Below are 27,488 nucleotides of genomic sequence, written 5' to 3'. Positions count from 1 at the left end.
GATGTCAGTGTTCTGGGTGGGGGAGGCCTGCCTGACTGATCTTTGCCTTAGGCCTTTTTCTGTGCCCAGATTCACAGATAAGAACATGGGACCTGCTGTAGGGAAGGGATTTGTCCAGGTCCAGCAGCTGGTGGCAGTGCTGTGGCCAGAGTCCGGTCCAGTCAGGAAGTTACTCTAACCTTATTTTTACCTTTCTTTCTGTTTTTGCTGTTGCTGACAGGGCCGTGTTAGGCCGGGAGCCCTGTTTTCCTTTCTGTTGAGGGTGGAAAGCAGCAAGTCAGACCAAAGACCATATCAGGGCAGAGGATGGCACAGGCAGGGCTCCGAGTCTCCTTGGAGCTCCTCTGGGGACCTCAGACTGACTCTCTCGTGATTACCCTTGGAAGTCAGTCATCAGTCTTCTATCAAAACATTTCATACTGGGGGAGTGGGGATGTGGCTTAGTGGTAAAGCACTTGTCTAATTCTATGAGGTCCTGCATTCAATCCCCAGCACTGCAAAAAATAAAAAATAAAAATAAAAAATTTCACACCATGGAGGTGGTTCTCAAACTGGCGCCCCCTGGGCACCAGAGCAAACTTGGAGGTATCCAGTTTTCCAGTGCAGTGGGTCTGCCCTGTGGGCCTCCCCATGCAGTAGCAGCTGGGTGGGGCTGTGGGTCAGCGCAGGATCATGCTGTCATCCTTGTCATGACTGAACGTCTGGCCGGCTCTTCAGTAGTGGTGTGGACCTCACTGCCACCCACTTCCCTTGGCTTAGGGGTTGCCATGGAAACTGCTAATACCTGCAGCTCATGACCAAGGGAGTCCTGCAGGTGGGCACGGTAGAGCCTAGCGTGGCTCCTACACCTCCATGTCTCACGTTCCTGGTTCATGGGGATCCCTGTTCTGTGTGTCCTAATGTGTTCCTTGTTCCCTTCATTTGGCACTTCCCGAGCCACAGGTTCTGTGCAGGAAGAACGGGTGCTGGGGACGGCCAGTGCAGCCGTGCTCTGCAGAATGAGTCATAGTCAGCGCGAGGCCAGGGTGCTGGGGGCGTTGGTGCTTTAGTGGGAGAATGTGGCATGCGTGACCTGACCTGAGAGTGTGTTCGTGGCCTCGGCTCCCTGGCACATGGCCGCATGTGTGCTTAGTGATAGGTACGGGGTTGAGGACACTCCTCTAGCTTGCTTGCCTTCCTGCCAGCCTGCCAGTGCCTCCTGCCTTCCCTGTGCCAGGAAGGATGCGAGATGCTCCTCTTCCTTCAGGAAGCTCTTACGGCAAGGAGAGACAGTATCCAGACACATCGCCTGGGTTGAACGGCAGTGGACACAGCTCTCTGCTGGAAGCTGGGGCTCCTAGTTTGCAGCTTAGGGAAGCGCTGACCCCCTGGGAGCCTCCCATTCCCCATCTGTCTCCAGGACCTTGCCACCTCCTGTGGCTCTGATCTGTGCAGAGTTGTTCTGGGCCACGGCTGCTGGGAATGTTCTGTATTCCCTGGAGACTCTGAGCAGCACTGGCGGGGGCCTTGGGACCCCAGCTCCAGCCCTGGCAGCTGCAGGGAGTCAGTCTGTGGACAGTGGGCAGTGCCTGTCACTCTCCCCTGGGTTGCTCACAATTTCCTTAGTAGGGTGAGAATCTGTGCTCCCAACTCTGGGCTCAAGGGGCAGCTGCAGAGCACAAGTGTTGGAGGGACCCTAGCCTTTGTTTGGGAGTCATTTGCTCAACAAGTCGACCTTGGGTACTCACTGAATGCCATTCTGCAAACACAGCAAAGTCCCTGCCTCTGTGGACCTGATGCCCCAGTCAGGAGATAGCCAGGCAGGGAATGCACAGTGGTGGACAGGGTGGGGGTCCTGAGGGCTGTTTCAAAGGCTGTAGGCAGGCATTATCTCTGAGGTGGCCGCCCAAACAGAGGCCTGAAGGGTGTCAGAGCAGACCCTGCGGACAGCGAGAGGAAGGGTTTGGGCTACTTCCACTTACCAGAGGCCCTGAGGTGGAAGGGGCAGTTGGCTTTTGAGGAAGGGGGAGTGTGGGGGGGTGGGAGTGGCCTAAAGGTGAGCGCAGATGGGCTTTATAGCCACGGAACGAGTTAGATTTCTTTTTTTCCTAAATTAACTCAGGGCGCTTACATTTAGCCACATCCCCAATTCTTTATATTTTTTATTTTGAGACAGGGTCTCGCTAAGTGATTGAGGCTGGTCTTGAAGTTGCTATCCTCCTGCCTTAGCCTCCTGAGTTTCTGGGATTATAGGCAGCAGGAATTTCGATTTTTACTAGGCATGATGAGAAGCCCTTTGAAGTTGCCTGTCGGTGAGACGGTGTAATTAATTCATATGAATTAATCAGTTGTACTAGGGATTGAATGCTGGGGTGGTCTACCTCTTGTTGTTTCATTTTGAAACAGGGTCTCACTAAGATGTTGAGGCTGGCCTCAAACTTGTGATCTTCCTGCCTCAGCCTCCTGAGTCTCTGGGATGACAGGTGTGTGCCACAGGGCCTGTCTTTCTGACTTCCTCTTTGAAGGATCCCTCTGGCTGCTGTGTGGTGAGTGGCCTGGGTAATTATGGGGGTGTAGGTGTGCCGTCATCCTTGCTCCCCAGCACCTCCTCAACTTAGAGACCGCCCGCAGACTGCGCTTTCTCTCTGGGTCCTGCAGTCAGTGTGCTCCTGTGGGGAGACAGTGGGTTGGCTCTGAGGGTGCTTGTCTCCGCTCTTGAAAAATAAGTGTTCTGGGCCACGGAGGAGTTGGAAGGCAGCGGCAGCACGGAGGGAGCTGGCCCTTACTTGCTGCTGCCCTTTGGGGATGCCAGCTGGGGGCTTTCTTGTGCCAGCCTCCGGTCAGGCTCTGAATGTCTGGTGCTTCCTGATCGTTTGGTCCTGAGGCCTCTCAGTCTGGCTTTTTAAAGTTTGACAGAAGGCTCGTGGGCCACAGACAGGGCTGCTAGACAGACTCGACTAGCACTGAGTAAGTATCAGCTGTTTATGATGCTGAGATATAAACAGGATGCTCTGGGGATGCTCTAAGTTAAATTTGTCCCTGTACGTCAGACATCACCAAGGATAAGGCTGATTGAGCGCTTGCCCAGCATGCATGAGGCCCTGGGTTCCATCCCCAGCACTGCACAGAAAGCAAAAGGGTACGTTGGAATGGACTGCAGCCGGGCAGGCACCTCTGTTGATGAGAGGCAAGGACCTCTGGGCCGGGGGCTAGTTCCCAACAGGCGAGGAGGGCAGAGCCCATGCCCAGAACCCTCCGTGCTCTCGGGGCTCGGCCGCCTGTGGTTTCCTGCAGGCCAGGGCTGCTGTGGCGTGAGGGTGGAAGCCAGCTCCGTCGCCTGCGCTGCTGAGGTACGGCCCAGGCATTTCAGATTGAGTTGTGGTGAAGCAGCCACGTGGCCATGGACGATGGCAGAATGGAAAGACACAGATTCCAGAGCTGCGACCCCTAACTGGAAGGGACAGACGCGGCTGCCAAGAGGTAGGACCTCTCATGCTGGCCTGGGTTGACTCCTTCAGATCCAGCTACCTGCCAACTGTCTGTGCATCTGTCCGGAGCTAGGTTGGTGAGTTGAGGGTCCCCGAGACCACCTCAGATTCAGCTGAGGTCATCCAACTCACCAGGACTCGCAGAACTCAGAAGCCCTCTGCTCAGGATTGAGGTTTATTACAGCAGAAGGTTGAGACTAAAGTCACCAAGGAAGGACACTGAGGGCGGTGTCAGGAGAAGGCAGGCCTGGGTTTCCAGTTGGCTTCTCCCAGTGGGGTCACAGGGGACAGCACTTGGTTCTCCTGGTGCAGTGTGTGACAGCATGTTGGATGGGCTGTGGGCCCAAGTTCACGAGGGGTGAAGGTGTACTCATGCAGCATTCCCTTTCTCACGTTCAGCACAGAATTCAAAATAAATCACATGAGCTACTGGAGTAAAGTAGGCTTGTGTTAGTGATGCAGGTGTCCCGCCTGTCTGAGGGGCGAGGCAGGTGAGGTGTACCAGACACACCTCTGACTCACCAGTCCTCTCAGTTCAAAATGGTCTTCTTAGGACAGAGTTGTCTGCATTGCCAACCAGGGCTGCTCCCAGAGCCTAGGAGCCCAGGGTGTTGCTGGGAGTCAGTCCTGTGAACACGTAGGACCCACACCCGGAAGCTTAGAAGTGTCCAGCACTTAAGAGTCAGACTGATGCAGTGACTTTAAGTCTCCAGGCGAGCAGGGCCGGGGGCCAGCGTGAACTGAGTGTAAGGCCAGGGTCCTGGGCACTCAGAGATGCTGTCAACAGGCAGGAGGTTCTGGGCCTCGGTTATTTCCCAGAAGTCCTTCAAGGGCCAGTGGTGAAGGCCTGCATGCGGAGTTTGGGGCGCTCAGCAGCTGGAGAGGCATTACCATGAAGTGGCCACTTTTTCTTTCGGGTGAAACCAGCCTCAGGGCTGTGTCCTTGTGCGGTTAGAGGATGCTGGTGGCTCCGGGAGTCTGTGGCTTCTGTCCTGTGTGCAGCGGGCCCAGTTGCAGTCCCAGCCTTAGCCTGAACTCAGGCAGAGAGTCCATGCTGCAGCCTTCGTGGAGCCTCGCTGAGCAGCCCCCTGTGCCATGGGCGTGAGTCCAGGCCAAGGCCCAGGCCACGGCAGCCAGGTGGGCACTTGGGGGCCCTAGGCGCACCTGCTCCTCCCTGCTGATGTCACCTTTTCTCTCTCTTGACAGTTTTGTGATCAACATGGGGGACTCAGCTGACACCGTCACCGCTGCGCCTGAGGCCGTGGCCGCAGAAGTGTCTCTCTTCAGTGTGACGGACATGATTCTGTTTTCTCTCATCGTGGGTCTGCTTACCTACTGGTTCCTCTTCAGAAAGAAAAAGGAAGAAGTCCCTGAGTTCCACAAAATTTCAACAACGTAAGTGACGCCACTCAGCGTCCCCTTTGTCACTCCTGCTTCCTGGCATTCTCCAGCGCCTCTCAACCTCTAAAGCATCACCCTGCACTTGGGGCCCAGGCTGGCTCAGCCTCCTCCTGAGTATTTGGGGCCCTAGGCCCACACCGCTTGCTCCGACAGATTTCCCTTTTTAATGATGGAGGCAGGCTTAAGCCTAGAGCCCGGGGAGTGACAGTGTCAAGCCAACTTGACAAACGTGGTTTTGTTTATATTTTATTGTTTTGTTTTGTTTTTTAACCCTCAACAAAACAACTTTTCCAGAATAAGTAAAAAATGAATTAGTTGAAGAAAAATAGTAAGGAGATGATAGGACAGTGTGTAGACATGAGCAGGGTGGTGCGGGGAGTGCTGCCTGCACCGGCCTCCAGGGCTGCTTTCCGCAGGCCACACTGGAGCAGCCCTGACTTCCGGGCGCTGCAGCATCGTCTTGCATGTCCCCCTGGCTGTGTTGAACCCAGTCCCAGACTCTGAGGCCTGAGCTGGGTTTGAGTGGGGAGCTGACAGGCCAGGTCTATGCTGAGCACACCCAGGGACACAGCCTTGCCTGGGTCCCCGGGTTTGGCAAGGGGCAGGTCTCAGTGCAGCATCTCAAGGTCCCTCGGCTGACCTGCCCAGGGTGGGCAGGATGAGGTGTGCGGGCGGGTGTGTGTGTGGGCAGGGTGAGGTGTGTGGGGGCAGGGTGAGGTGTGCGGGCCCATCCAGGGCTAGGTCCCTCTTTCAATTCAGGCAGTAGCTGTTTTCTTTTGATGGTGCTGGGGTGGGACCCAGGACCCCATGCAGGCTGGGCACGTGCTCTGCCAATGCGCTACGCTGCACCCCATTCCGGGGTGCAGGCTTCCTGCCCAGACAAGTTAGGCATGGACCACTGCAGATGTGTCTGTAGATCAACTCTGCTGCCACTGATGGGGCGTTTGCTTTACGTTTGTAAAACGGTCTTCCCTTCCTCAGTGATTCACTAAGCAGATCAGTATCTACTGAGGCCCTGCCCACGGTGTCCCAGACCCTCATGAGGTTCGTGGCTGCAGCCATGAAATGAAGTAGGCCAGTCCTGTCCTGTCAAACTTATGCTGTCCTGCTGAGCAAACTCTGGGCAAGACACTCACCCTATCCAGCCTCCGTTTCCTCACCACTGAGTGCAGCCTGTAACCCTGCTCCTGACGTGCCCAGGGCTGGGTATCTGGGGAGCTGGCAGACCCAGGCCTAGAGACCAGATTCTGGGAGGGCCTAGAAGAAAGGAATCCCTTCTGGGTAAGGGATAAGGATCACATCCTGCAGGATGGTGGCGTGGCACCCAGAGACTGTGAGGACACTGTCAGCAGAGGTCGGAGGCATAAAGGGCAGATGGGCTGGAATCCAGCCTCTCCAGCTGGGGTTGGGTCAGGATGCAGTCCTGATGTGGGACAGAGACAGTGTTTGTGGTGAGAAAGTGTGGGTGTCCTTGGGACAGGGGGACCAGTGTCCAGGCCCCAGCTTCCCACCTGGCTCTCATTCCATTGTCCATAGTTGGAGAGACATGCTGCTGCGTTCTAAGGATGGGGCTGCCTGACTCGGTCCCCAATATCACCTCCCTGGGCGCTCTTGGTATGTGATTGCTTCTCTCTGTTGGATGCTGACTCTGTGTTTCCCTGCTCTGGTGAGATTCTTGCCCTGTGCTGTCCTGCAGGTTCTCATTCCTCCTTGTGTCGGGGACCTGCCCCGGCCAGGGCCACACATGTGTGTGGCCCCAGGGAGTCATTTATGGTCCCAGGTCAAGTTCTGGGCCCTAATGGTGGGCCACTAAGGTTCAAATCCAGACTGTATCATGGTAGCCATGTGACCTTGCCCAGGTGACTTGGTCTTTCTCAGTCTGTGTCCTCGCATGCTGTAAACTGGGGTCATGTGCCTTAGGGTTATGAAAATCAAGTGGGCAAGTGCCTTCTCGAGCCCTTGGCCTGGTTCCTGGCCTGTGGTGCACTCTCAGTTTTCATCCCTATTAGTATCACCCCCAACTTTACGAGAGCGTTCACGGAACACATCAACACCCCATTTTACAAATGAGGAAACGAGGTGTTAGTGATGGAGGAGTTTCCCCTAGGGCACGTAACTTGGAAGGAGCAGATTTGGCCTTTGAACCAAGATCTGCAAACCCCACTGCCCCTTCCCTACTTCTGTGCTATGCCACCTTCGGTCTCTGAAGCTACCCTTCATCCGCCTAGTTCAGAGACGAGAACACTGAGATCAGGAGGTCACTTGGCCGACGCCCTGGGCCTCCTACATAACTAGCATCAGTGTCCCTGGCTACTCGCACTTCCTTGAGCCACAGACACTTTTGCCCCAGCCCAGCATGGGGACTGATGGGGCTTCGTGTGGGGCATGTGTGTGGCCCTGGCCTGTGTCAGGAATTCTCCCTGGGATTTCTGGTGCTTCTGAAAAGGTTTTTTTAATTCCTTTGACACCTGGGAGGCTCTGTGTGACCATGTGAGACCTTTAGATTTGGATATTTAAAAACCAAACAAAGGTGGAGTCTCAGCAGCAAGCACTTTTGAGGACATCGAGGCAGAGGACATGTCTCTCATCTCCCCTGTTGCCACATTGAGCCCTAGACTCTAGGGATTCAGGTGGAGCCTCTGGGTCTCCGGTGACTCTCCCCAGTGTGCTGGCCTCCTTGGCCCTCCCCACCTGCCTAGATGTGGCCTTTGGAACCTTAGGAGCCCAGATGCCCTCTCTGTTGCCACTGACCACTGTGGCTGAGGAAGGTCCACCTGTGAACCTCAGGAGCAGCATCCTGGAGCCAGGAGCACGTGCTCTCCTGTCCCAGGCCAGCACCACATCAGGAGGCCACTTGGGGTTTGCCCTCAGTGGGCTGGGAGAGTAGCCTTTGCCCTTGACACTCCTCATGGGCAGAGGTCCTGCCCTGAGTCATCCTGTGCAGCTGAGCAGCTGAGTGGAGCGCCAATGGCGTCACTCCCCTGCCTCTGGTCAAGAGAGAGGGTGAGGAACCTGGGACTCATCTGGTCAGACAGACATTTACATCCTTTGTGTCAGAGCCTTGTGACAGGATGGTCCCTGCCTTCCAGTGTTGTGGGAGGGCAGTTCCATGAGAAGATCATCTGGAGTATGCTGGGATCAGAAGTGCAGGGTCAGGTGACCCAGGCGGTGGGGATGGGTTTTTCTGTTTTGTTTTTTTGTGGTGCTGGGGGTTGAACCCAAGGCCTTGTGCATTCGAGGCAAGCGCTCTACCAGCTAAGCTATGTCCCAAGCCCTGGAGATGGATTTTGACTGTGGACGGGGAAGGCTCTGGAGAAGCGGCAATGTGGGAGCTGAGCCTTGGATAGGGAGTAGGGTTTGGGCACCTACAGTGTATCCTAGGCACAGTTGGGAGGCTCGGGGTGGCTCATCTGGAGGGGTTCATGGTCAGGATGGCAGGGGCTGGGAAGTGGGAGAAGGGCAGTTGGAGGGACAGGTGGAGCTGACTGCAGAGGGCTGGGCCACTCCTAGGGTGAGGACAGAGTTCCATAGAACAGCAGAATGACCTGTGTGGTTTCAGTGACCAGCATAGTGGCCCGCTCATGCCGCAGGGAGGCAGGTCAGGAGCCATTCCAGGAAGTGGTCGCATGAGAGGCATTAAGGCCCAGGAGAGGGTCCCCGGGGGGAAAGGACAGGGGTGTGGGTGCCGGTGGGCTGCTGGAGCTGGAAGGGCAGGCTGGGCAGGTTTGGGAAGAATGGGAAGATCTCAGCTCTGGGAGAGAGTGACTAACTGGGCCAGGGATGGAGCCAAACCCAGGTCAAGGAGAGACACCTTCTAAAGAGCAGAGAAGAAGGACGAGGGCTGTTGGCAGAGAAACAGTGACATCAAATGAAGAAAACAGAAAGTCTGGGAGAGCTATAGGTGGCAGGCCCAGGCTCCTGTCTCCAGCATCCAGGCCAAGAGCGGCTCCCCTGGCACCTCAGAAGCCCCGCCAGCCACTGCCATCCACCCTGTGCAGCTGCGCACACAGGGCACGTTGGGTTCCCACACATTGGAGTTTCTGCTAGGTGTGTCCCCACCTGGAGCTCTCAGACGGTCCTCCCTGTGGCTCCTGTCCAGCGTGGCTGTCCAACTCCCTGGCCTCGGCCGCCACGTGGAGCTCCGTGTACCACATCCTCACTCACCCTTCTATTAGCATTAATTAGCCAATCTCAGGGGCCCGAGGAGGTAACCAGTGTTACTTTGCATTTGTGGTGTCCCCCTGAGTTTGTCACCGTTTGGACTCTCCTTTGGTGCAGGTTTGGTTCCGGAGTCTTGACCGTTTTTCTGTTGGGTTCTTGGCCTTCTTGTCGAGTTGTCAGAGTTCCTCACTTTTTTCTTCTTTTTGGTGCTGGGGATGGAATCCAGGGCCTTGTGGGTGCCAGGAAGTGCTCCAGCACCGAGTTCCCCATGTTCTAGGTGCACATTCTTTACCAGATGCGTGCACTGAGGTGTCTTCTCCCCACGCTTCTTGCCCTATTAGTCTCTTCACAGCCTTTGGTGATCACAGGTTCTTATTCTTTTTCCCTTGACTTTCAGTGTGAGTTTTAGAGTCAGCTTATGAGTGCCCACCAAAGTCCACAGAACTTTTTAAAAAAGCTGCTGAAATTAATTTGTCAGCCTTTTGGTGGTCCCTTAACCTTATGGTTAATGCTTATGTATGGAGTGTAAAAAATCTTACAGGGCTGGGGTAGAGGGAGTCCAGCCCGTGTGCAGCCCTGTTTGATCCCAGTACTGCAAGAAGAGGAGGAGTCTTATGTAGAAGCCATGAAATGTTCTTTGTGTTTTATTTTAGAAGAAGATTAGTTATGTTAGTTTTTTCTTTCTTTTTTTTTTTTTTTTTGCTTTTGCTTTTGCAGGGCTGGGGATAAGACCCTGGTCTCAACACTAGGCAAGTGCTGGGCCCCAGCTTTTACACTCACTTGTGCCATCCAGCTGAGAGCTGTGTACCTAGAGGGGTGTGGCTCTGTGTACTGTCCCAGTACAGGATGGGGGCATGGCCCTTCTCTCCCCACTAGGTGTCAGCGTCACCCTCCACACAAAGCAGGTGGCTGTGGACCGGTTGGTTCTGGACTCCACAGTGTTCCTCTGATCTGCGGGCTGTCCTCTACCAGCCCCACACCTGCTGTTTTCTGTGATTTGTTCAGTGTCTTATCTTGAGCTCTGCTAGGCAAGTCTTCCTGCATCCTACCCTATTGGCTCCCCCCGCTATTGCTGCATAAATTTTAGAATCAATTTGTCAATGTCGACCAAAATCAAATTAAAAAACTGCTGGGATTTAGCCAGGATCAGATTGAAGGTATCAACTAATTCTTGGCAGTCAGTGTCTCTTTCACGAGTCCAGGTTGATCCCGCCCCCAGCTCACTCTGAACTGTTTATAGTAGCAGATAAAGGCTTGTAAAAGAGGACCAGCCGGGACCACAGGTCCTGTAACAGTCCTGGCTCTCATACCTGCTCCCTGCCCAGCCACAGGGCTCAGCTGGCTCCTCTGGAGGGAACCTAAGGACAAGCAGGGGTGTTGGTTCCCATAGCAGCCCCACGCCCACCCTGAGCCTGCCCTGCTGGAGCGCCCCTCTTAGAAGATGGGCATTTGTTCAGAGTGACATCCACTTCCTGTCTGGGTCCCCGGCCTAGCACAGGGCCGCCTGCTAAAGTGGAGCTACCCAGGGAACGGCTGTAGAATTCAGGATGCTAAACCTGTGCGTAAGTCTGCCTCCAGGGCAAGCCTGGCCTGCTGGCTGGGTTTGGTTACCCAGTATTGTTTATTAATTTTTAATTAGAACATTACAAAGTCTGACACATAAAAACCAGAGGGAAAAATCATCAGAAGACCTGGCCACCTGGGCCCAGTGCGGCCCTGTCTAGAAGGGCCTGCGCTCTGGGGTCACCTGTGCCTGTCCCTAGCCAGCCCAGCTGCTGGGACCCTCTCTGTGGCCCTGGCCCTGAGATCCTCTGCAGGGCCCCCACCTCTGTGCCCTCCCCTGGCACCAGAGGGTGCTTTAAAGAGAAATAATGCTTTTTATTTTGGAATATTTCCCAAAAATACCCAGATACGGAACCCAGGAGAACAAGCCCATGTGACCCCATCACCCAGTCTTACAGCTCCCCAGGCCTGTCTTGCACACCCCACCCCCAGATTAGTTTAAAGCAATCCCCAGAAATCATATTTTATCTGAAAATATTTTCCTCTAAAATTCAAGGACTCCCTTTTAAACAGTGTGGTCTGTCCTCTCACACCTAAAGGTCACAGTAATCTCTCCCATCATCTGATCCCCAGTGGCCTCCTGGCCGATTATTGTTTGGGTTTGGCTTTCTGATAGTTTTTTTTTTTTTTTTTTTTTTTAATTCAGAATCTAATCCAGACCTATGGACTGCAGCTGATTAGGGAGTCCTGTAAGTGTCTCTCTGTCTGGGGGGTTGGGTGTCCTAAGCTCTAATCTGTAGCTGGTAAAATCCCCCCTTATAAGGTACAGTCTGACCTGAGGGTACTCATCCCCCCAAGGCTTCCCCAGAGTCCTCTGGCAGTCAGTCCCCACCCAGCCTCTGACAACCATTGATCTCCTTCCTAAGTTCCTGTACTTGAGCCTCTTCCAGAATGTCACGTTCGCAGCACTCTGTAGCTTCAGCCTGTGTGGCAGCTTTTCCTAACACTGTGGCAGGTCTCCGCAGCCTTACGGGCCCCCTTCCTCACAGCTCAGTTATTTCATAGTTTCCCACAGTCTGGGTTTTGCACATGGCATCCCACTGGGGGTCGTTTGAAAAGCCATAGAAGACCTCATCTCTCTGAGTGACATTTATCTTAGGGCTTGCTCTTGACAGAGAGCCCAGGAGAGCCGGGAATCAAGGGTGCAGGATTGTGTGTGTCTGCTGTTGTCTTTGAACCTGGCAGGTGGAGAGGGAGCTGGAGGTCTTGCCAGGGCAGCTCAGGGTCAGTCTTCTGTAGAGGTCGTTGCGCCTCGGCACATGGAAAGGGACGTGGGTGAGATCCACACAGAGACACGCTCCGGGGAGCCTGGACCTCTACCCCTGGGGAAGAAGCTGGAAAGGCACATCTGGCTCTTCTGCTGCCACCTGAGGGAGCATTCCCGGCCTTTCCTGGTTCCTGATGAGCTGGGGGCACTCCTGCGGTGGCTGAACTTGCAGACACGCCTGTCTGGAAACAGCAAGCAGAGCAAGCAGAGGTGCCCTCCTGACCTCCTGGGTGTCCTCAGGGTACTTGGTGCTGCTGGTGGTCCTGTCTCTGTGTGCCAAGCACACGGCACAGGGACTGAGGCGGAGTGTTCTCAGGGCCACATGCAGTTGGTGGTGCAGAGTGACAAGTGCTCTAACAGCTTGGGTCAGTGGGGTCTCAGGGTACACCCGCTGGGCTGTCAGGATGAGGGGCTCCCAGAAGAAGGCTGGGAGACAGGAGGCAGCAGGGGAAGGGCAGGACCGGCAGGAATCCAGGACAAGTCCTGAGGGAGTCGGGTCAGCAGCCTTGGAGCAGGCGCTGGCCCCAGGCACCCCTCCCCTGTGTCCTGCTCCTCAGTCTTGGCCTCTCCCACCTTCCTCCCCTGCTTTTGTTTTGGTACCAGGGATTGAGCCCAGGGGCCCTTAGCCACTGAGCCTCACCCCCAGCCCTTTTTATATTTTATTTAGAGATAGGGTCTTGCCTAGCCGCCGGGATTACAGGTGTGTACCACCATGTCTGGCTTCCCTTCCCTTGTACCTGACACCTGCCAAATGGGCCTCAGGTCTCTGGAGTGTCTGGGGACTGCTGTGCAGCAGACCAGGCTACCTGGACTAGTGGCCGGTTTCTTGGGCCGTGAGTCTCGTTCTCGTCTGTGTGCTTATCAATGCATGCTGAAGGGACGCGGCAGAGGCCCAGGAGCACCCTGAATGACAAGGCCTAGGGACCCAGGAAGGACATGAGATGTGCTCTTGGAACATGCCCAGGGCCCCTGGACCCTGGCAGCAGTGCTGGGGCCCAGCTGGTGGGGGTTTGCAGAAGCTGACCCAGCCTGGTGCTGGCCACAGTGGCTGTGGATGTTCCCAGGCCTGGGGCTGAGTCACTTGGGGACAGAAGCCCTCCTGCTACCTGGGGTGATAAGGATGAAGTGAAACAGGGAGGTCCTTGGACGCCAGCCTGTACCAGGTGCTGTGGAGTGGCTCCAGGTCCCTCTGTCTTTGACCTGAGATCTCCCACACGGCTGTGACCTTTCACCTGCCAAGGCCAGCGCCCTCCTGATGCAGAGGCCCGTGTCCTCGGAAAGCTGCCTTGTCTGCCCTCACCAAAGGCGGGTCTTTCCTGGGGTCTGCCTCCCCAGAGTCCCTTGGAGCTCTGCTGGTCCCTGTGGTGGAGGCCTGGGACCTTCCTGGACTATCTTCTGTGGTTCGCCGAGGCTGGCCACCCATCTCTGCTGCCATCGTGTTCCTGGCCTCTCTCTCATCCTTCCTCTTGCACTTTGGGTGTCTCTTACCCTGCGGAGCTTGGTTGCCAGGCACCAGGCTGTGCAGGGGCGCAGTCTCCACGGGCTGCCCAGGAGGGGAGGCCCAGAAGGAATCAGTCCTGCCAGGCAGAAAATTAAATTTGAATTGCAGTCTTCAGAGTGAGGCTCCATGAGGCCTGAGATGGGCACACCCGGTGTCTTCTTTCATCCGGGTGACCCCGTGTTTCCTCCTCTTGCCCGCTGGGTGGACTGCAGCTAACTGCTGAGGCCTGAACCAGAGCCTTCTGCTCCCAATTTAGGGGTGGAAAAGCCTAATTGGAACCTTGCGTGCTCTGTTCTGGAGCCACGTGGTGTCTGGGCTCGGGCCTTGCCCAGCTGCTGCCTCTCCAGCTGTCTGTGCTAGGTACCTGGGGAGGGGCCTCCGTAAGACAGATGGATGCCTCCCTGCAGGCCCCTCTGCACATGGTAAGGTATTGGTCCTCCAGCACACGGGACACTCCCAGGTGGCACATACCTAGTGTCTCAGGCTCCATGGCTCTCTCTTGGTGGAAGGTGGATCCAGAGCTCATGTAATGGGGCCCGAGACGCCCTGGCAGGGCTGGGGCAGCTTCTTCAGGAGCAGCAGCCCTGCCATAGCAACCTGCAGGCCTGGCTGGCTGGAGGCTGGAGCTTTGTTAGCAGACAGGACTTCCTTTTTTTTTTTTTTTTTTTTTGTAAGTGGGAAGGGGGAGGGTGCAGGGAGAAGGGCTGTGATATAAACAGTTACCAAGGAGACTCAGTCGGGGTTGGAAAGGTTCTCTCCTTCCCTTGGTCCATACAGAAGGGGGGTCGCCCCAGCCGCAGGGGATCACGGGAGCCTTTGGTCTCCAGTCCTGACCCCTCCCTGCTGGAACTGCCAGATGTTGCAATTCCCGGGCTCCTGGGGACGGAGGCCGACAGGGGTGCCGGAAGATTCCAAGGGTCCAGCGGCACTTGCAGAGGCCCCGGAGCAGGCAGCCTGCCCCACCACACTGATAATGGACACAGCCGAACTTCCTGCCTGCTGGCTTCCTGCCAGTTTCCAGCAGAGAGCTGGGACCTTCCCTTTTCCTTAAGTGCTGGAATTGAGAACCAGAAGCCATGGGGTGCATGTACTCATCTCCGCCAGACGAGCCCACCCTGAGAAGGTCAGTTCCGGCTCCAGTGCAGGCTGCATGGGCGCCCCTTAGCAGGGGGCACCTGGCATCCTTCCATCCGAGTGAGGAAACGTGCTTCCGGGAAGGGACCCCTGGAGGCAGAGGCTCTGGAGAGTGGGCCGGCGGCTTCGGGAATCCGGCTGCTGTCTTCCCAGAGTCTAGGGGTGGCTGGCCCAGGCCCTGCAGTTCCTGTGGTCGTGCAGTGGGGACCTGGCAGGAAGCTGTTCACCTCCCCTCACCTGGGACTGGTGAGGAGCCAAGTGGGAGCAGCCCGGGGTGTGGCCCTCGGCCTCCGCAGGTGGCTGCTTCTCTGAGCCCCCGAGTAGGTCTTGGAGTGGGCAGGGAGTCCTGGAGCTGCTCCTCAGGCAGGACTGGCTCACCAGCGGGGACCCAGGGGTGCCCTGGCACAGCGTCCACTGCCTGTACTTTAGCACCACTGCCTCAGGACCTCAGGAGGCCAGTCTGGGGGGGGGAGAGGGTGGAGCACTGAGGGCACAGGCGCTGGCCTCTGCTTCTTGGGAGCACTTTACTCTGGACGGGGCGGGTTCGCACACCTCGTTCACCCTCTGATGCCTGCAGCCACCGCTGGCCAGCCAGAGTGCGCAGCCTGGCTCTTCTGTGACGGAGGCCGCCTAGGCCTCCTCCAGGCCCACCAGAGCTGAGCCGCGCTCCCGCCAGCGGATGGTCGGTCCCCGTCCGTGGCTTTCTGTCCTGGGAGCCATTTTCTGTCCCTGAGAATAGGTCCACCTGTCCCCAGAGGCTTTTCCTCCTTCTCTGGCCTTGAGCACCTGCTCCTTCACAGCTGGGGCACGAGCCATCCCACCCACCACACAGCCATGCTACCTGGTGCTGCCCACTGCTTTTGAAATCACAGACTGACGTGGATGGCTGCCTGCCTCCCAAGGACACTGTGTTCCCTGGGTGTTAATGAATCCCAGGCGCGCGGAGGGGCACCAAGTCCAAGTGCGTGTTCAGAGGGCGGCCTCCGCGGGCGGACTTGCTGACGTGCCTGCTCTTGGCTGGACCACAATCACAGGCAGTTCAGCGCCCCACTTGTGGCCCTCCCTCCTGCTGCCAGTCTCCAGGAGCCCCTCTCCTGGAGCCAGAGGATGGCCCTGGGCAGAGGTGACACGCGCTAGTCTCAGCCTCTCACTACCTATCTAAGGAGGGAGAACCAGAGACTCTGGGTAGCAGGGCTCCTTTCCTCGATGAGGCTGTAGGTCCACCTTGTTAGAGATGTGACTCTGAGGACATCTGCCCTCTGAGAGGATGTGGGAGGTGGCTTATCATTTGCCCACCTCTGCCCCCTGGATGCTGGGCAGAGGACTCAGGACTGACCATCAGAAAGGCTGTAAAACATCACTGCTGGGTTCCAGGTGCTGTGTCCGTTGGCGAAAGACACACCACACCTCCCCAGAGTCACCAACCTGGATGCAGCAGTCAGAAGCTGTGGTGGAAAGCTCTGTGTGGAAGACAGCGGCAAGTAACCATGCCGTTGGGACAGGGAGACAGGGAGGCCTGGAGAGGACAGTAGGCATTGGCGACGGATTAGAGGAAGGGCAGGTGGAGCTCAGGCTGCAGCATGCCATGTCCATTCACATGGGTAGTGGTGATTGGGCAGCAGCCAGTCGGGAGAGGCAGGCAATGGGACAGGCCTCCTGGAGACTGCAGAGTGGGCGGCCTCCTTCCAGAACGTCCTGACGCTGCCTCTGCTCAGGGCCTCACTGTTCCAGTTTCCCTCACCCGAGGGCCATGAGGGCCTTCAAGTCAACCCATGAGTCTATCCCCACACTCGGTGGTCTTTTCTACCTTCTTAGGCGCTGCATATTTCTTACAAGAGAAAAGGGACAGGAGAGCTGCAGATAGGACCTCAACTCAAACACAGAAGAGATAGCCCCCACTGTCCTCCCTGCTGTGCAGGACGATCTCCAGCTGAGGCCAGCCTGGACAACCTAGTGAGAGCCTGTGTCTCCCAAAACAGAAAGGGTGGTAGAGCACCTGCCTAGCCAGTATGAGGCCCTGGGTTCCATCCCTAATGCCACCAATGAAAAGCGACTCCCCCAGCCCAGGAGAGAACCCTCAGCTCCTTGGTGTGGCTCCCCTGGACTTCTGAGCTCAGTGGTGTCACTGTGCTGCTTTTCCTCATAGTGGATTTACTGCAGTGCTGGAGTGGAACCCGGGCCTGTGCATGCCAGGCCAGAGCTCTGCCACCTGGCCCGGCCCCGCCCCCTCAGTGCTGCCCGCTAGTCTGCTTTTCCGTGTAGCAGGGCACCATTCTTGCTTCCCTCTGGGTGGGTGCACATGTTACCCTGGGCCGGTGAGCGTTGGGGAGGAGGTGTGTTCAGGGCCTGGCTGACACCGGGGAAGCCTTCACAGCCCTGCTCACATTTCACCCAGGGTTGTGCAGGGTGCATCTGCACCCTGTGGACTGGCCACCGTGTGCAGGGAGGCACTCTGGATGGCCCTAGAGAGCCTCGACAAGGGACACAGGGATAGAGGGAGACCTCCCAACCCATCCCCTCCCCCTCAGGCTAGCCCTGTCCCACTGCCATCCCCAGCCACCCAGGCAGCCCAGCTCGCCTCTCTTCCACCCTGTCCTGTCTATTCCTGGCCTCCCCTGTTCGTGGAAAGTGCAGCCTGTTGGGCTGGCTTGTCTGAAGGAGAAATTGGGGTCACAGTGGCCACTGAGCACAGAAGCAGCCAGCCACTAGGTGACCTGTGAGCCCGTGGGGACCATGGGCACCCGGCACATGCTCTGTGGTTGCTGTGCTCTGCGAGGGCCTGGCGGCTTCCCTCTGGACAACAGTGTCCTGCAAGTGGCCGGGCCAGCCTGTGACTGCAGCTCCTTGTCTAGCGTGGTAGTGACCAGGGAGGCTGAGCCTGCCACTTGCCAGCATGCTGGATGGATCCTCCAAGTCCTGCTTCTTATCTGATCCTTGCAAAAACCCCTGGAGGTAGGATGTACTGCTCCCTCTCACTGTTCGAGGAACAGTGATTCTGGGTCAAGTTTACCCAGGCGCACGTCAAACCCCAGAGCCGCCTCCGTGCCCGTCACCTCCTGCCTGTCTGGGGGCCTTGGTAGTGGGGTGAGGGTGTTGGGAGCAAATGACACAGGAGTGTGCAGCTCACGTCTATACAGTTTAGTGAGGTACAGCTACAGAAAGGTGCGTCTGCTTCCCAAGTGGCAGATTGACAGTTCTGTCATGTGAACGGGTGGTAGCCATCACCACCCAATCAGCCCACCCATGGTGATCATCGCCTCGCCCCTAAGCACAACAGCCATCCTATCTAATGTCCCTACATAAGTTGGTTGGTCTGGGTTTTTTTTTTTTTTTTTTTTGGTACCAGGGATTGAACCCAGGGGCACTTAACCCCTGAGCCCATCCCCAGCCCTTTTCTGTATTTTGTTAGAGACGGGGTCTTGCTGAGTTGCTTAGGGCCTCATTAAGTTGCTGAAGCTAGCTTTGAACTCTTGATCCTCCTGCCTCAGCCTCCTGAGCACTAGGATTACATGCGTGTGTCAAGGCTCCCTCCTTGTTTATCTGTTTTTGAACTTCACATCTTGGAATCACGTTAGGGACTCTGTGTAGCGGGCCTTGGTCAACATCTTGTCCGTGAGATTTGTTCATGTTGGTGAGTCATGGCAGCTTCTCGTTCTCTGTGCTACAGAGGACTAGAACCTTCCACCGTGTGGCTCTACCACGGATGGCTCATTCTTCTGCTGTGGGCCTGAGGGTGTCTCCTAACGTCGCATGCCCCTATGGACATCCCCGCACAGGGGTCCGCCAAGAGCGATGCTGGGCTGCAGGGTGAGCTCACATCCCTGGTAGCAGTGCACCCCAGGGTATTCGCCCCTGTCCCTGCTGCTGGCAGGACTGGGCTCCCACATGCTGCCTGCCTCACCTGCTGGGGCTGGGCCGGCTTGGTCCTGGCTGCCATCAGTGGGTGTGCAGTCGCCGCACTCTTCCTCACCCCCTGGCCTGACATTGAACACGCGCTCATGTATTCTGCTGTGTGGAAAATGGACCTATTGAAGTCGTGGGTCTTGGCCTGGCTGACCTATAAGGCATCTGGCGTCCCCGTCCCTGTCTTTGTCAGATGCACGTCTCCTGTAGTCACTTCTCTGGGCCAACTTGCCTTTCGGGCCCTTCGTGGTGTCGTCTTTAATGGATGCAGCTGGGCTTTGGAGGCTGAGGCAAGAGGATCACAAGTTCAAAGCTGGGCTTAGCAACTTAGTGAGGGAAGAGGACAGTAAATGGAGAGAGGAAGGGGAAGGGGCTAGACACTGAGGAGTGGAGAGTGGAGAGTGGAGAGACGGCTGGAGCAGTCTCAGGCCTTGAAGTGTCAGGAACAGAAGGGTCCAGTTAAACTCAGCCCTAGCTCCAGGGGTGCGAGTGGGATCTGATCCAGGAGCAGGGCCTGACAGGTAGACCAGTGTTCTGCTGGGTACGGAGGTGGAGCCAGCAGTGTGGAGATAATAGCTCAGACTGTCACGAGGGTGGAGCATGCAAGTCAGGACATCGGGCAGAATTGGTGGAGCCATAGTGGGTGAAGCTGTGTACCCTGTTCTGTGGGTCCTGGGAGCCACTGAAGGTTTTAGAGTGAGGCAGGGCAGGGGTGAGTTCAGAATTGCATTTAAGAAACTCCAGTGGCTGTGTGAGGCAAGATCGGGAATTGGAGGTGAGGTAAGGCCAGGGGAACCTTTGGCTGAGATGGGGAGGAAGAGGGACACAAGTCTCTTCATTTTAGGGAAATAGGTTCGCATCTATCTGGGGGCAGAGTTTTGAACAAGGTATTGGTGTCACAGGAGGCTGTAGATGGATAGTGGGGTCCCTGGGCCTGCCTCCTCCAGCCCTAATGCTGGACCAGGGCCATGTGCTGGCCTGGTCCCTGGAAAGTAGCAGAGGGCACAGATGCATGTCCCATGTCACTCACGTCCCATACTCTCGCACTTTGTGTTTCAGGACCACATCCGTCAAGGAGAGCAGCTTTGTGGAGAAGATGAAGAAAACGGTGAGTCCGAGTCTGGCCCTGGGGGGCGTGGCAATGGAGAGCCTGGCTGAGGGCCACCTGCCTGCACAGAGGGCCTGGCCAACGGGGCAGGTGCCAGGTGCAGCCTGCGTGTCCTCCCGGACCCAGAGCCTGAGGCCACCTGCTCCCGCTGGGGTGGTCTGCTCTGTTTTTCTGATTGGTGCTTCTTGTGTAGAAGTGGGTCCTCCTCTTGTGCAAATGTCGGGTCTCGGTGTCGCTCTGGCTGACATTGTTCTTTTTTTTTTTTTTAAATATTTATTTATTTTTAATTCTCGGCAGACACACATCTTTGTTGGTATGTGGTGCTGAGGATCGAACCCGGGCCGCATGCTTGCCAGGCGAGAGCACTACCACTTGAGCCACATCCCCAGCCCTGACATTGTTCTTATGATGAGGCTTTTTTCTTCTAATTCGGTGGTACCCCCCCTCTCCCTCGCAGCCTTTTTTCCTTTTCTTTTAATAGATGTCTGTCTCACCCATCTTTCCTATGGGCTCTTTTCTGGGAACTTCTTACCAGGGTCAGGAAGATGACCCGGCCTGTGAGACGGGGTTGGGAGCAGGTTGGGGGTTTGGCCTGCCATGCTGAAGTGACACAGTCTCCTTTGTGCTTTTGGTGACTTCTGTGTGACGTGAGAGGCCTTCCCTGCCCTGGAGAGGGGAGCTCTGCTGCTTCCAGGGCTGTAGTGGTGGTTTTTCAGTTTGACACTGGGGACTGGTCCAGTGTGAGACAAGGAGGGTGGGCCCAGGCTGCTTTGTCATGTAACTGGGTGGCAGAGTCCTTCTCCCCCGCCCCACTCCAATTGAAATGCCACCTTTTTCCTACGCTGAATTCCATGAGTTTGGGTTTGTTTCCATATTTCCCTGTTGAGGCCCTGGTCGAGCTGTCTGCATTCACATCCTGTGACTGAAGTTTCGTGCTTCATGTCACCGGCTTTTTCTGCTTGGGACTGAACCCAGCACCCTCCACACACTGGGCAGTGCTCTGCCATGGAGCCACGCCCCAGCTGTGTCACTGTGGTCAGCCCTCTGTGTCTTCAGGTCCCACAGCTGTGGTTTCAATAAACCATAGATCAAAAATATTTGGAAAAAGAATTCTGAACCTGCACACGCTTTATTATCCCTAAACGATCAGTGTGGGCTATGTAGCATCCACCTCATGGTAGCTGAGGTGACCTAGAGGTGATTTCAAGTTGATGGGCAGGTGCGTAGGTTCTGTGCAAATCCGCTGTTGTGCGAAAGGGATTTGAGCAGCTGTGGATTTGGGTATTCGGCAGGTGGGGTCCTGGAACCCACCCCTGCAGGTACTGAGAACGCACACACATACATGGTACCTTCTTTGGTTGCTTTTTAAACATTTTACAGCATTAGAAAGCAGTGCAGTGTGTTATCACTGAGATGGCTCTGGCATATTAAACTGGTGACTTTTGCCCTCCTCCATCACAGTGGCCGTGACAGTAGGGTCCATTCCCAGAGTGACAGGACTGGAAGCGTGGGGGGAAGGAGGATGTCCACATGGTCGTGTGGCCTGGAGCGTGGGGGGTCTGGCTCTGAGCCCTCACTGACCAGCATCTGGCCTTCCTAGGGGCGGAACATCATCGTGTTCTACGGCTCCCAGACGGGGACGGCCGAGGAGTTTGCCAACCGCTTATCCAAGGATGCCCACCGCTACGGGATGCGGGGCATGGCCGCAGACCCCGAGGAGTATGACCTGGTGAGTGTGGGTCCCCACGGGTCTCAGGAGTGGCATCTGGATCATGCAGAGGCTGAAAGGGCCGGGTTAGCTGGAGGGACAGATAGGATCAGGCTGTTGGAACAGCCCAGAGCTGTTGGTGCTCAGCTGCCGGGGGCGCCAGTGTGGGCTTCACAGGTGCTGGTCTGGTCCCCAGAAGGGACTCAATCCCCAGTGAATTGGGTGTGGCTTAAAAAATTAAAGGGTCTCAGAATTCAGGAGACCTCTGCCCCACCCACCTCTGCCCAAGAGTGCGGATGTGGGAAGCTGGGGGACCAGCAGCTCGGCTCCCGCCCCCAGGCAGCTTCCTCCTGTCTTGGTCAGGGCACAGGGTCATCTGCAAGCACCTCTGGCTGTCCTTGTGCTTCGGCTGTTATCACCAGGAGTGAGGGCATAGGCCAAGACAAGGACAGGGTACCGCATGCAGGAGGGGCCAGGAGAGCCTGGGGGCTTGGGGAGAGGATGTGGTTTGGGACAGTGGGGCCTCCACAGGGACTGGGTTCTGGGAGCCCTCAAGGGGCCCAGCAGCCAGCCTGTCCCCTGCCATTGGCTGCTCCCTGCTTCTGGCCGCACTACCCCCGGGCTCATCTGCTCATCCTCTTCCTGGCTGTCACCACCAGGGCTCTGTATAGCGTGGGGGCCCCACCCATTTGTTTGCCTGTTGCTTTGGGAGAGCCCGTGCCAGCCAGCCACCAGCCCAGGATGAGGCAGTGGGCAGGAAAGGGCAGCTGACCCGCAGGACGGGGAGGTTGGAGGAAATCCACCCGGGTTGCCTCACTGCTGTCACACACAGAGTTGTGGCCATGATTACTGAGGGGATGTGCCTGCACCGTTGCCATCCACTCCCCTGCCTTTGGGGTCTTGGTGACACCTGGCTCCAGGCCCCCTTTCATGTTGATCAGATTCCAGCAAGACCCCTCCAGGCTCCGTCCTGGGCCTTGGGGGTGGTGGGCTCTCCCTGGGGAATCTGGTGCCTAGTGCACAGGGAACTGGGTTCTGGGAGCCCTCGAGGGGCCAGCAGCCAGCCTGTCCCCTGCCACTGTCCCCTCATGCCTGCTGTCCCCTCATGCCAGCCTGTCCCCTGCCACTCACCCCTCATGCCTGCTGTCCCCTTTTTAGAACTGCACCTTCTCCCACTAGGTTGCCATCACTGTCCTGCTTACACGCAGTGGCCCTGGCTGTACCTCCCCCATCCCATAGTCCCCACGTCTTGGCTGGGAGCCGCTGCTGCCCCCTCACCAAAGGCCTGGGCCTGACCTGAGCAGGCTGGTCACAGCGTGGTGGCCCTGTCTCTGCAGGCCGACCTGAGCAGTCTGCCGGAGATCCACAATTCCCTGGTGGTTTTCTGCATGGCCACCTATGGCGAGGGGGACCCCACTGACAATGCCCAGGACTTCTATGACTGGCTGCAGGAGGCAGATGTGGACCTCTCTGGTGTCAAGTACGCGGTGAGTCCACAGAGCCCTGGACCCATGTCAGCATAGACAAGGAAGTCTCCACCCCTCCCCGTTCTAGCTCCCAGAAGAGACCAACGGAGCAGGCTGCCCAGGAACGGACCCTCTGCACCTGGAGAGCTTCTCCTCCCATCTCCCAGCCAGCCCAAGGGGACATTAGTTCCTGGACACTAAAGACCAGGAAAGTGTAACAAAATAATCAGGATTTGGCTGGACAGGGAAAACCATGGCCACCAGCTAGGTGGGCAGGGCACACTGCCCCTTTCTGGCCACTTGGAGTGGAGCCTTCAAGACTGGCTGTGGAGAGGGCCCCGGGGGCTGCAGGCCAGAGGCTGCCCAGTACTCCTCATGGTGCCGGGTGTCTGGCAGGTACAGAGGCCCACAGGGCCTGCCTGGTGGCTTGGTCAGGGCCGCAAGGATGCCCCACCCCCACCCCAGGGGCCAGGCCTCAAAGCCTCCTGTCTGCACAGGTGTTTGGCCTTGGGAACAAGACCTATGAGCACTTCAACGCCATGGGCAAATACGTCGACCAGAGACTGGAGCAGCTTGGAGCCCAGCGCATCTTTGAGCTGGGCCTTGGTGATGACGACGGGAAGTGAGTGTCCACCCCGGCCCCCCTGCACTCAGGGCCCCCGTCTACACTAGGCCACCCTCCTTGGGCACTATGGACCAGGAGCCCAGGGCAGGAGCAGCCCATGGGCCTCCAGGGGCAGCACAAGCCCCCGTCAGCGGGAACTCAGGACTTGCCTCCCTGCTGGGGGCGCTGTCGCCGTGCCCCACGCCCTGCTCCTGGCCCAGCTCAGACACAAGCCCCAGTGGGCACGGATGTGCTGGGCCTGGGGTTGACGTCACTGGGCGGCCAGGTGACATGAGTCCTTGAGATGTGGGGCCACACTGGAAGACAGGGCCAAGCGGGTCGCCTCTGTCTGGACCCTGGCTCATCCTGTCCTCTCCCCAGCCTGGAGGAGGACTTCATCACGTGGCGGGAACAGTTCTGGCCGGCCGTGTGCGAGTTCTTTGGGGTCGAAGCCACTGGCGAGGAGTCCAGGTGAGCATGGGAGCCTCAGATGGGGCCTTGGGGACGCAGCAAGGAGAGGTTGGCAGGTCAGTCACAGGCTAAAGGAGCTTGTGCTTCCTTGGAGGGTGACAGGAGTAGGGCCGGGTCAGCCCTCACAGGGCCTGGGATTTGACTTCAGCAGCTCTGTGCCAGCCCCCTCTGCTTGCCCACCCGGTCCTGTGTGGGTCACTCACCCCATACCAGTCTAGACCCTCCTATCTGGATGGATCCCCTGGCTCCTGCCCAGCAGCCCCTGACTCTGCCCCTGGCTCTCCTCTCCAGCATCCGCCAGTATGAGCTCGTGGTCCACACGGACATGGACATGGCCAAGGTGTACGTGGGTGAGATGGGCCGTCTGAAGAGCTATGAGAACCAGAAGCCGTAAGTTGAGGGAGGTGGGTGGGACTGATGGCCTTGGAACACCAGCATCAGGTGGCTGTGTATCCTCGTAGGGCCTTTCTCCCTAGACCCATGTGATGGGTGGGTGTGGGGGGGGCACCCATGTTTTTACATCCGCGGTGGGAGGGCAGGAGGCCCAGAGCAGAGATGGGCTGTCCAGGAGCCAGGGCCTGCTCCGTGCTGGTGCTGTCCATTCAGGGCAGGCCTTGGGAGAGAGGTGCTTACCCACTTTGTCCTCAATTTGCTTTGAAATCTTACTATGTAGACACCCTGGTCCCCAACAGTCCTTAAAGGCAGCAAGGTCTGTGCCATGTCCAGGTTGGACTTTGGCAAAAAGGCTCACTTCCCTATAAGCCACTTCAAGTACCCCTGGTGGTGCCCAAATCCCTGCTGGAGCCCCCAGGTGTCCAGGTACCACTAAGTCAAGAGCGGCTCTGCTGGATGCAGCCCTGTCAGAGCAAACTCCACATCCCAGTGATTTCCCTGCCAGTATTAGGGTCCAGGCATGGGGGTGAGGGGGCTGAGGATGGGAGATTCTGCCTGGGGTTCCGTCTCCCAGAGCTGGGAGAATCCACACTCAGTCTGCCCAAGGGGATAAAGCATGAAGGGCCTCGATATTGTAGGGGCCAGCCTCAGTTTCCATATCCAAAAATGGGGACCCTGATCGCATAGCTCTACCACCTCGCGGGGTTAAGAGTACTGCGCTGACTGGGAATGGGGGAAACCTTGACAGTTGGCAAGGTGTCCTCATGCCCTTGGAGGCCCAGAGGGTCTTTTGGGGACAGAAAGATTCAGATCACAGACACAGCCAATCGATGAGCTTCTCTTCTCCCCACCCAGCCCCTTTGATGCGAAGAACCCATTCTTGGCTGCTGTCACCACCAACCGGAAACTGAACCAAGGCACTGAGCGACACCTCATGCACCTAGAATTGAACATTTCCGACTCCAAAATCAGGTCTCTGCTGCCTTCACCCCTTCCTGACCCTTCACTCTGGGTTTCCTGACCCAGGCACAGAGTGACCTCCACTGCCTCCTGAGCCTCGTGTCTCCCTTAAGGTATGAGTCTGGGGACCATGTGGCTGTTTACCCAGCCAACGACTGCACTCTTGTCAACCAGCTTGGGGAGATCCTGGGTGCAGACCTGGACGTTGTCATGTCCTTGAACAACCTTGATGGTGAGTTCTGGAATCAAGGCCTCCTAGGCCAAGCCCTTGGGCTGGGCTTCTGCTTGGCCCTGCATGCCAGGGGCCTAAGGCCCTTCACCCAAGCCTCCACCATTATAGGTTCTGCACACCCCCTGCCCCATTCTGCAGGGAGGAGAGACCGTGTGCTGTAGGGCCTGGCTCTCTCCTTTAGGCTCGTCACTGTCACCGGGGAGAGGATGGTGTGTCTCAGGCCTGGTGGCAGCAGGAACACTACCCAGCCACCATGTTGGGTGGGGCAGAGTCTGCAAGGCTGAACCCTGGCCTCAGGGTGAGCCTGGGCTGTACTCCTTACTGGTCACTGCAGGGGCTGCAATCAGCACCCCTGGACACCTTTCCAGGTCCCTTCAGTGGAGCTCAGGGTGCCAAGCACTAGCCATGGTGGTTTCCCCAGGGTCCCATGGAGCTGTATAGCCCAAGACTTACTGTGAACACACACCAACCTCGGGCGTAGCCCTGCTTGGTCCTGTCCTGTGGTCCATGCTGAGGCTGTCCATGCTCCCTGGATCCAGAACCAGCCCTCAGCAGAGCAGGAGGAGGAGGGGCTGGTTTCTGGCAAACCTCGCAGAAGCAGGAACTCTGCTTTCCCTGGGGCATCACTTCCTCTGGCCAGACCCCTCCAACAGGGATTTACAGTCCAGCCTGAGGCTTGGCTTTAGGGCCTAGGAGGCCTGGAGAGGGCCAGCCTTGCTTGGACTGCCAGCTGGGTACCTGCTTCCTGCAAAGCAGGTTTGAAGCTTCCGCCCCCCACCATGGGTGACCATTCACCCCAAATTCTGCCTTCCCTTTCTCTACAGAGGAGTCCAACAAAAAGCACCCCTTCCCTTGCCCCACTTCCTACCGCACGGCCCTCACCTACTACCTGGACATCACCAACCCTCCACGCACCAACGTGCTGTATGAGCTGGCACAGTATGCCTCGGAGCCCGCCGAGCAGGAACACCTACGCAAGATGGCCTCCTCCTCAGGCGAGGGCAAGGTGAGCCTGCGCCATGCCGCCTCTGCCCAGGGCTGCACCACCCAGCCCACTTCCCCTTGGCCCCAGCTTCTACCCGCACCGACCCACTCCTACCGTTCCTTGGTCTTGGGCAGGAGCTGTACCTGAGCTGGGTGGTAGAGGCCCGGAGGCACATCCTGGCCATCCTGCAAGACTACCCGTCCCTGCGGCCCCCCATCGACCACCTGTGTGAGCTGCTGCCTCGGCTCCAGGCCCGCTACTATTCCATTGCCTCGTCCTCCAAGGTGAGGTGGGCTAGAGCCTGGGATTGCCTGCCTCTCCCCAGCCCTGACCCTCAGGGCCAGGAGAGCTGCTGGCAAGGAGACCCTGAGGGGGCATGGGCCAGAGGGGTGGGACAAGGCTTGGTGCCAGGACATGGGGCCTCCACGTTGCTGCCACTCACACCAGTCCTCCCTCCAGGTCCACCCCAATTCTGTGCACATCTGTGCCGTGGCTGTGGAGTATGAGACCAAGTCCGGCCGTGTCAACAAAGGTGTGGCCACCAGCTGGCTTCGGGCCAAAGAGCCTGCTGGGGAGAATGGCCGCCGGGCCCTGGTGCCCATGTTCGTGCGCAAGTCCCAGTTCCGCCTGCCCTTCAAGCCCACCACGCCTGTCATCATGGTGGGCCCTGGCACTGGGGTTGCCCCCTTCATTGGCTTCATCCAGGAGCGGGCCTGGCTGCGGCAGCAGGGTAAGCAGACGGATGGGATGGGGTGGAACAAGGAGTTGCAGGGAGCCCCCTCACCCTGGCCGCCTCTGCCTAGGCAAGGAAGTGGGGGAGACATTGCTATACTACGGCTGCCGCCGGGCAGATGAAGACTACCTGTACCGTGAGGAGCTGGCCCAGTTCCACAAGGATGGCACCCTCACCCAGCTCAACGTGGCCTTCTCCCGGGAGCAGGCCCACAAGGTGAGGGGTGGGCAGTTTGGTGGGAGCTGGGCAGGGCACAGCCACCCAACGAGGAGGTGACTGGGGCGCCCTGACCCTCACAAGCCGCCCACCTGCCTGCAGGTCTACGTGCAGCACTTGCTGAAGAGGGATGCGGAGCACCTGTGGGAGCTGATCCACAACGGGGGCGCCCACATTTACGTCTGTGGGTGAGTAGGGGAGGGGAGCTGAGGCCC

The 27,488-nt window shown here is 57.4% G+C and overlaps 1 protein-coding gene across 5 annotated transcripts in view; it reads left to right on the top strand.

The window, feature by feature from the left end:
- Por (cytochrome p450 oxidoreductase) overlaps nucleotides 1-27,488 on the top strand; it is a 51,772-nt gene that overhangs the window by 23,767 nt on the left and 517 nt on the right. For 2 of the 5 annotated variants that reach the window (XM_021728577.3, XM_013360067.2), the window contains 14 exons: nucleotides 4,674-4,862; nucleotides 19,457-19,505; nucleotides 21,106-21,234; nucleotides 22,551-22,700; nucleotides 23,177-23,301; nucleotides 23,665-23,754; nucleotides 24,046-24,144; nucleotides 25,003-25,119; nucleotides 25,221-25,339; nucleotides 26,164-26,345; nucleotides 26,459-26,608; nucleotides 26,784-27,054; nucleotides 27,128-27,273; nucleotides 27,376-27,461. In XM_021728577.3, the coding sequence (XP_021584252.2) occupies nucleotides 4,687-4,862; nucleotides 19,457-19,505; nucleotides 21,106-21,234; nucleotides 22,551-22,700; nucleotides 23,177-23,301; nucleotides 23,665-23,754; nucleotides 24,046-24,144; nucleotides 25,003-25,119; nucleotides 25,221-25,339; nucleotides 26,164-26,345; nucleotides 26,459-26,608; nucleotides 26,784-27,054; nucleotides 27,128-27,273; nucleotides 27,376-27,461 (1,889 nt within the window). In that variant the 5' untranslated portion in view covers nucleotides 4,674-4,686. Of the gene's footprint in view, nucleotides 1-2,501; nucleotides 2,526-2,875; nucleotides 3,460-4,673; nucleotides 4,863-14,430; nucleotides 14,484-19,456; nucleotides 19,506-21,105; nucleotides 21,235-22,550; nucleotides 22,701-23,176; nucleotides 23,302-23,664; nucleotides 23,755-24,045; nucleotides 24,145-25,002; nucleotides 25,120-25,220; nucleotides 25,340-26,163; nucleotides 26,346-26,458; nucleotides 26,609-26,783; nucleotides 27,055-27,127; nucleotides 27,274-27,375; nucleotides 27,462-27,488 lie in introns of those variants that run through there. The other 3 variants (XM_021728578.3, XM_021728579.3, XM_021728580.3) reach the window with 3 other exon arrangements.

This window comes from Ictidomys tridecemlineatus, chromosome 10 (genome assembly GCF_052094955.1).
Source record: "Ictidomys tridecemlineatus isolate mIctTri1 chromosome 10, mIctTri1.hap1, whole genome shotgun sequence".
NCBI lineage: Eukaryota > Metazoa > Chordata > Mammalia > Rodentia > Sciuridae > Ictidomys > Ictidomys tridecemlineatus.
Note: the sequence above shows the minus strand (reverse complement) of the source record. Positions and strands in the feature narration are given on the sequence as shown.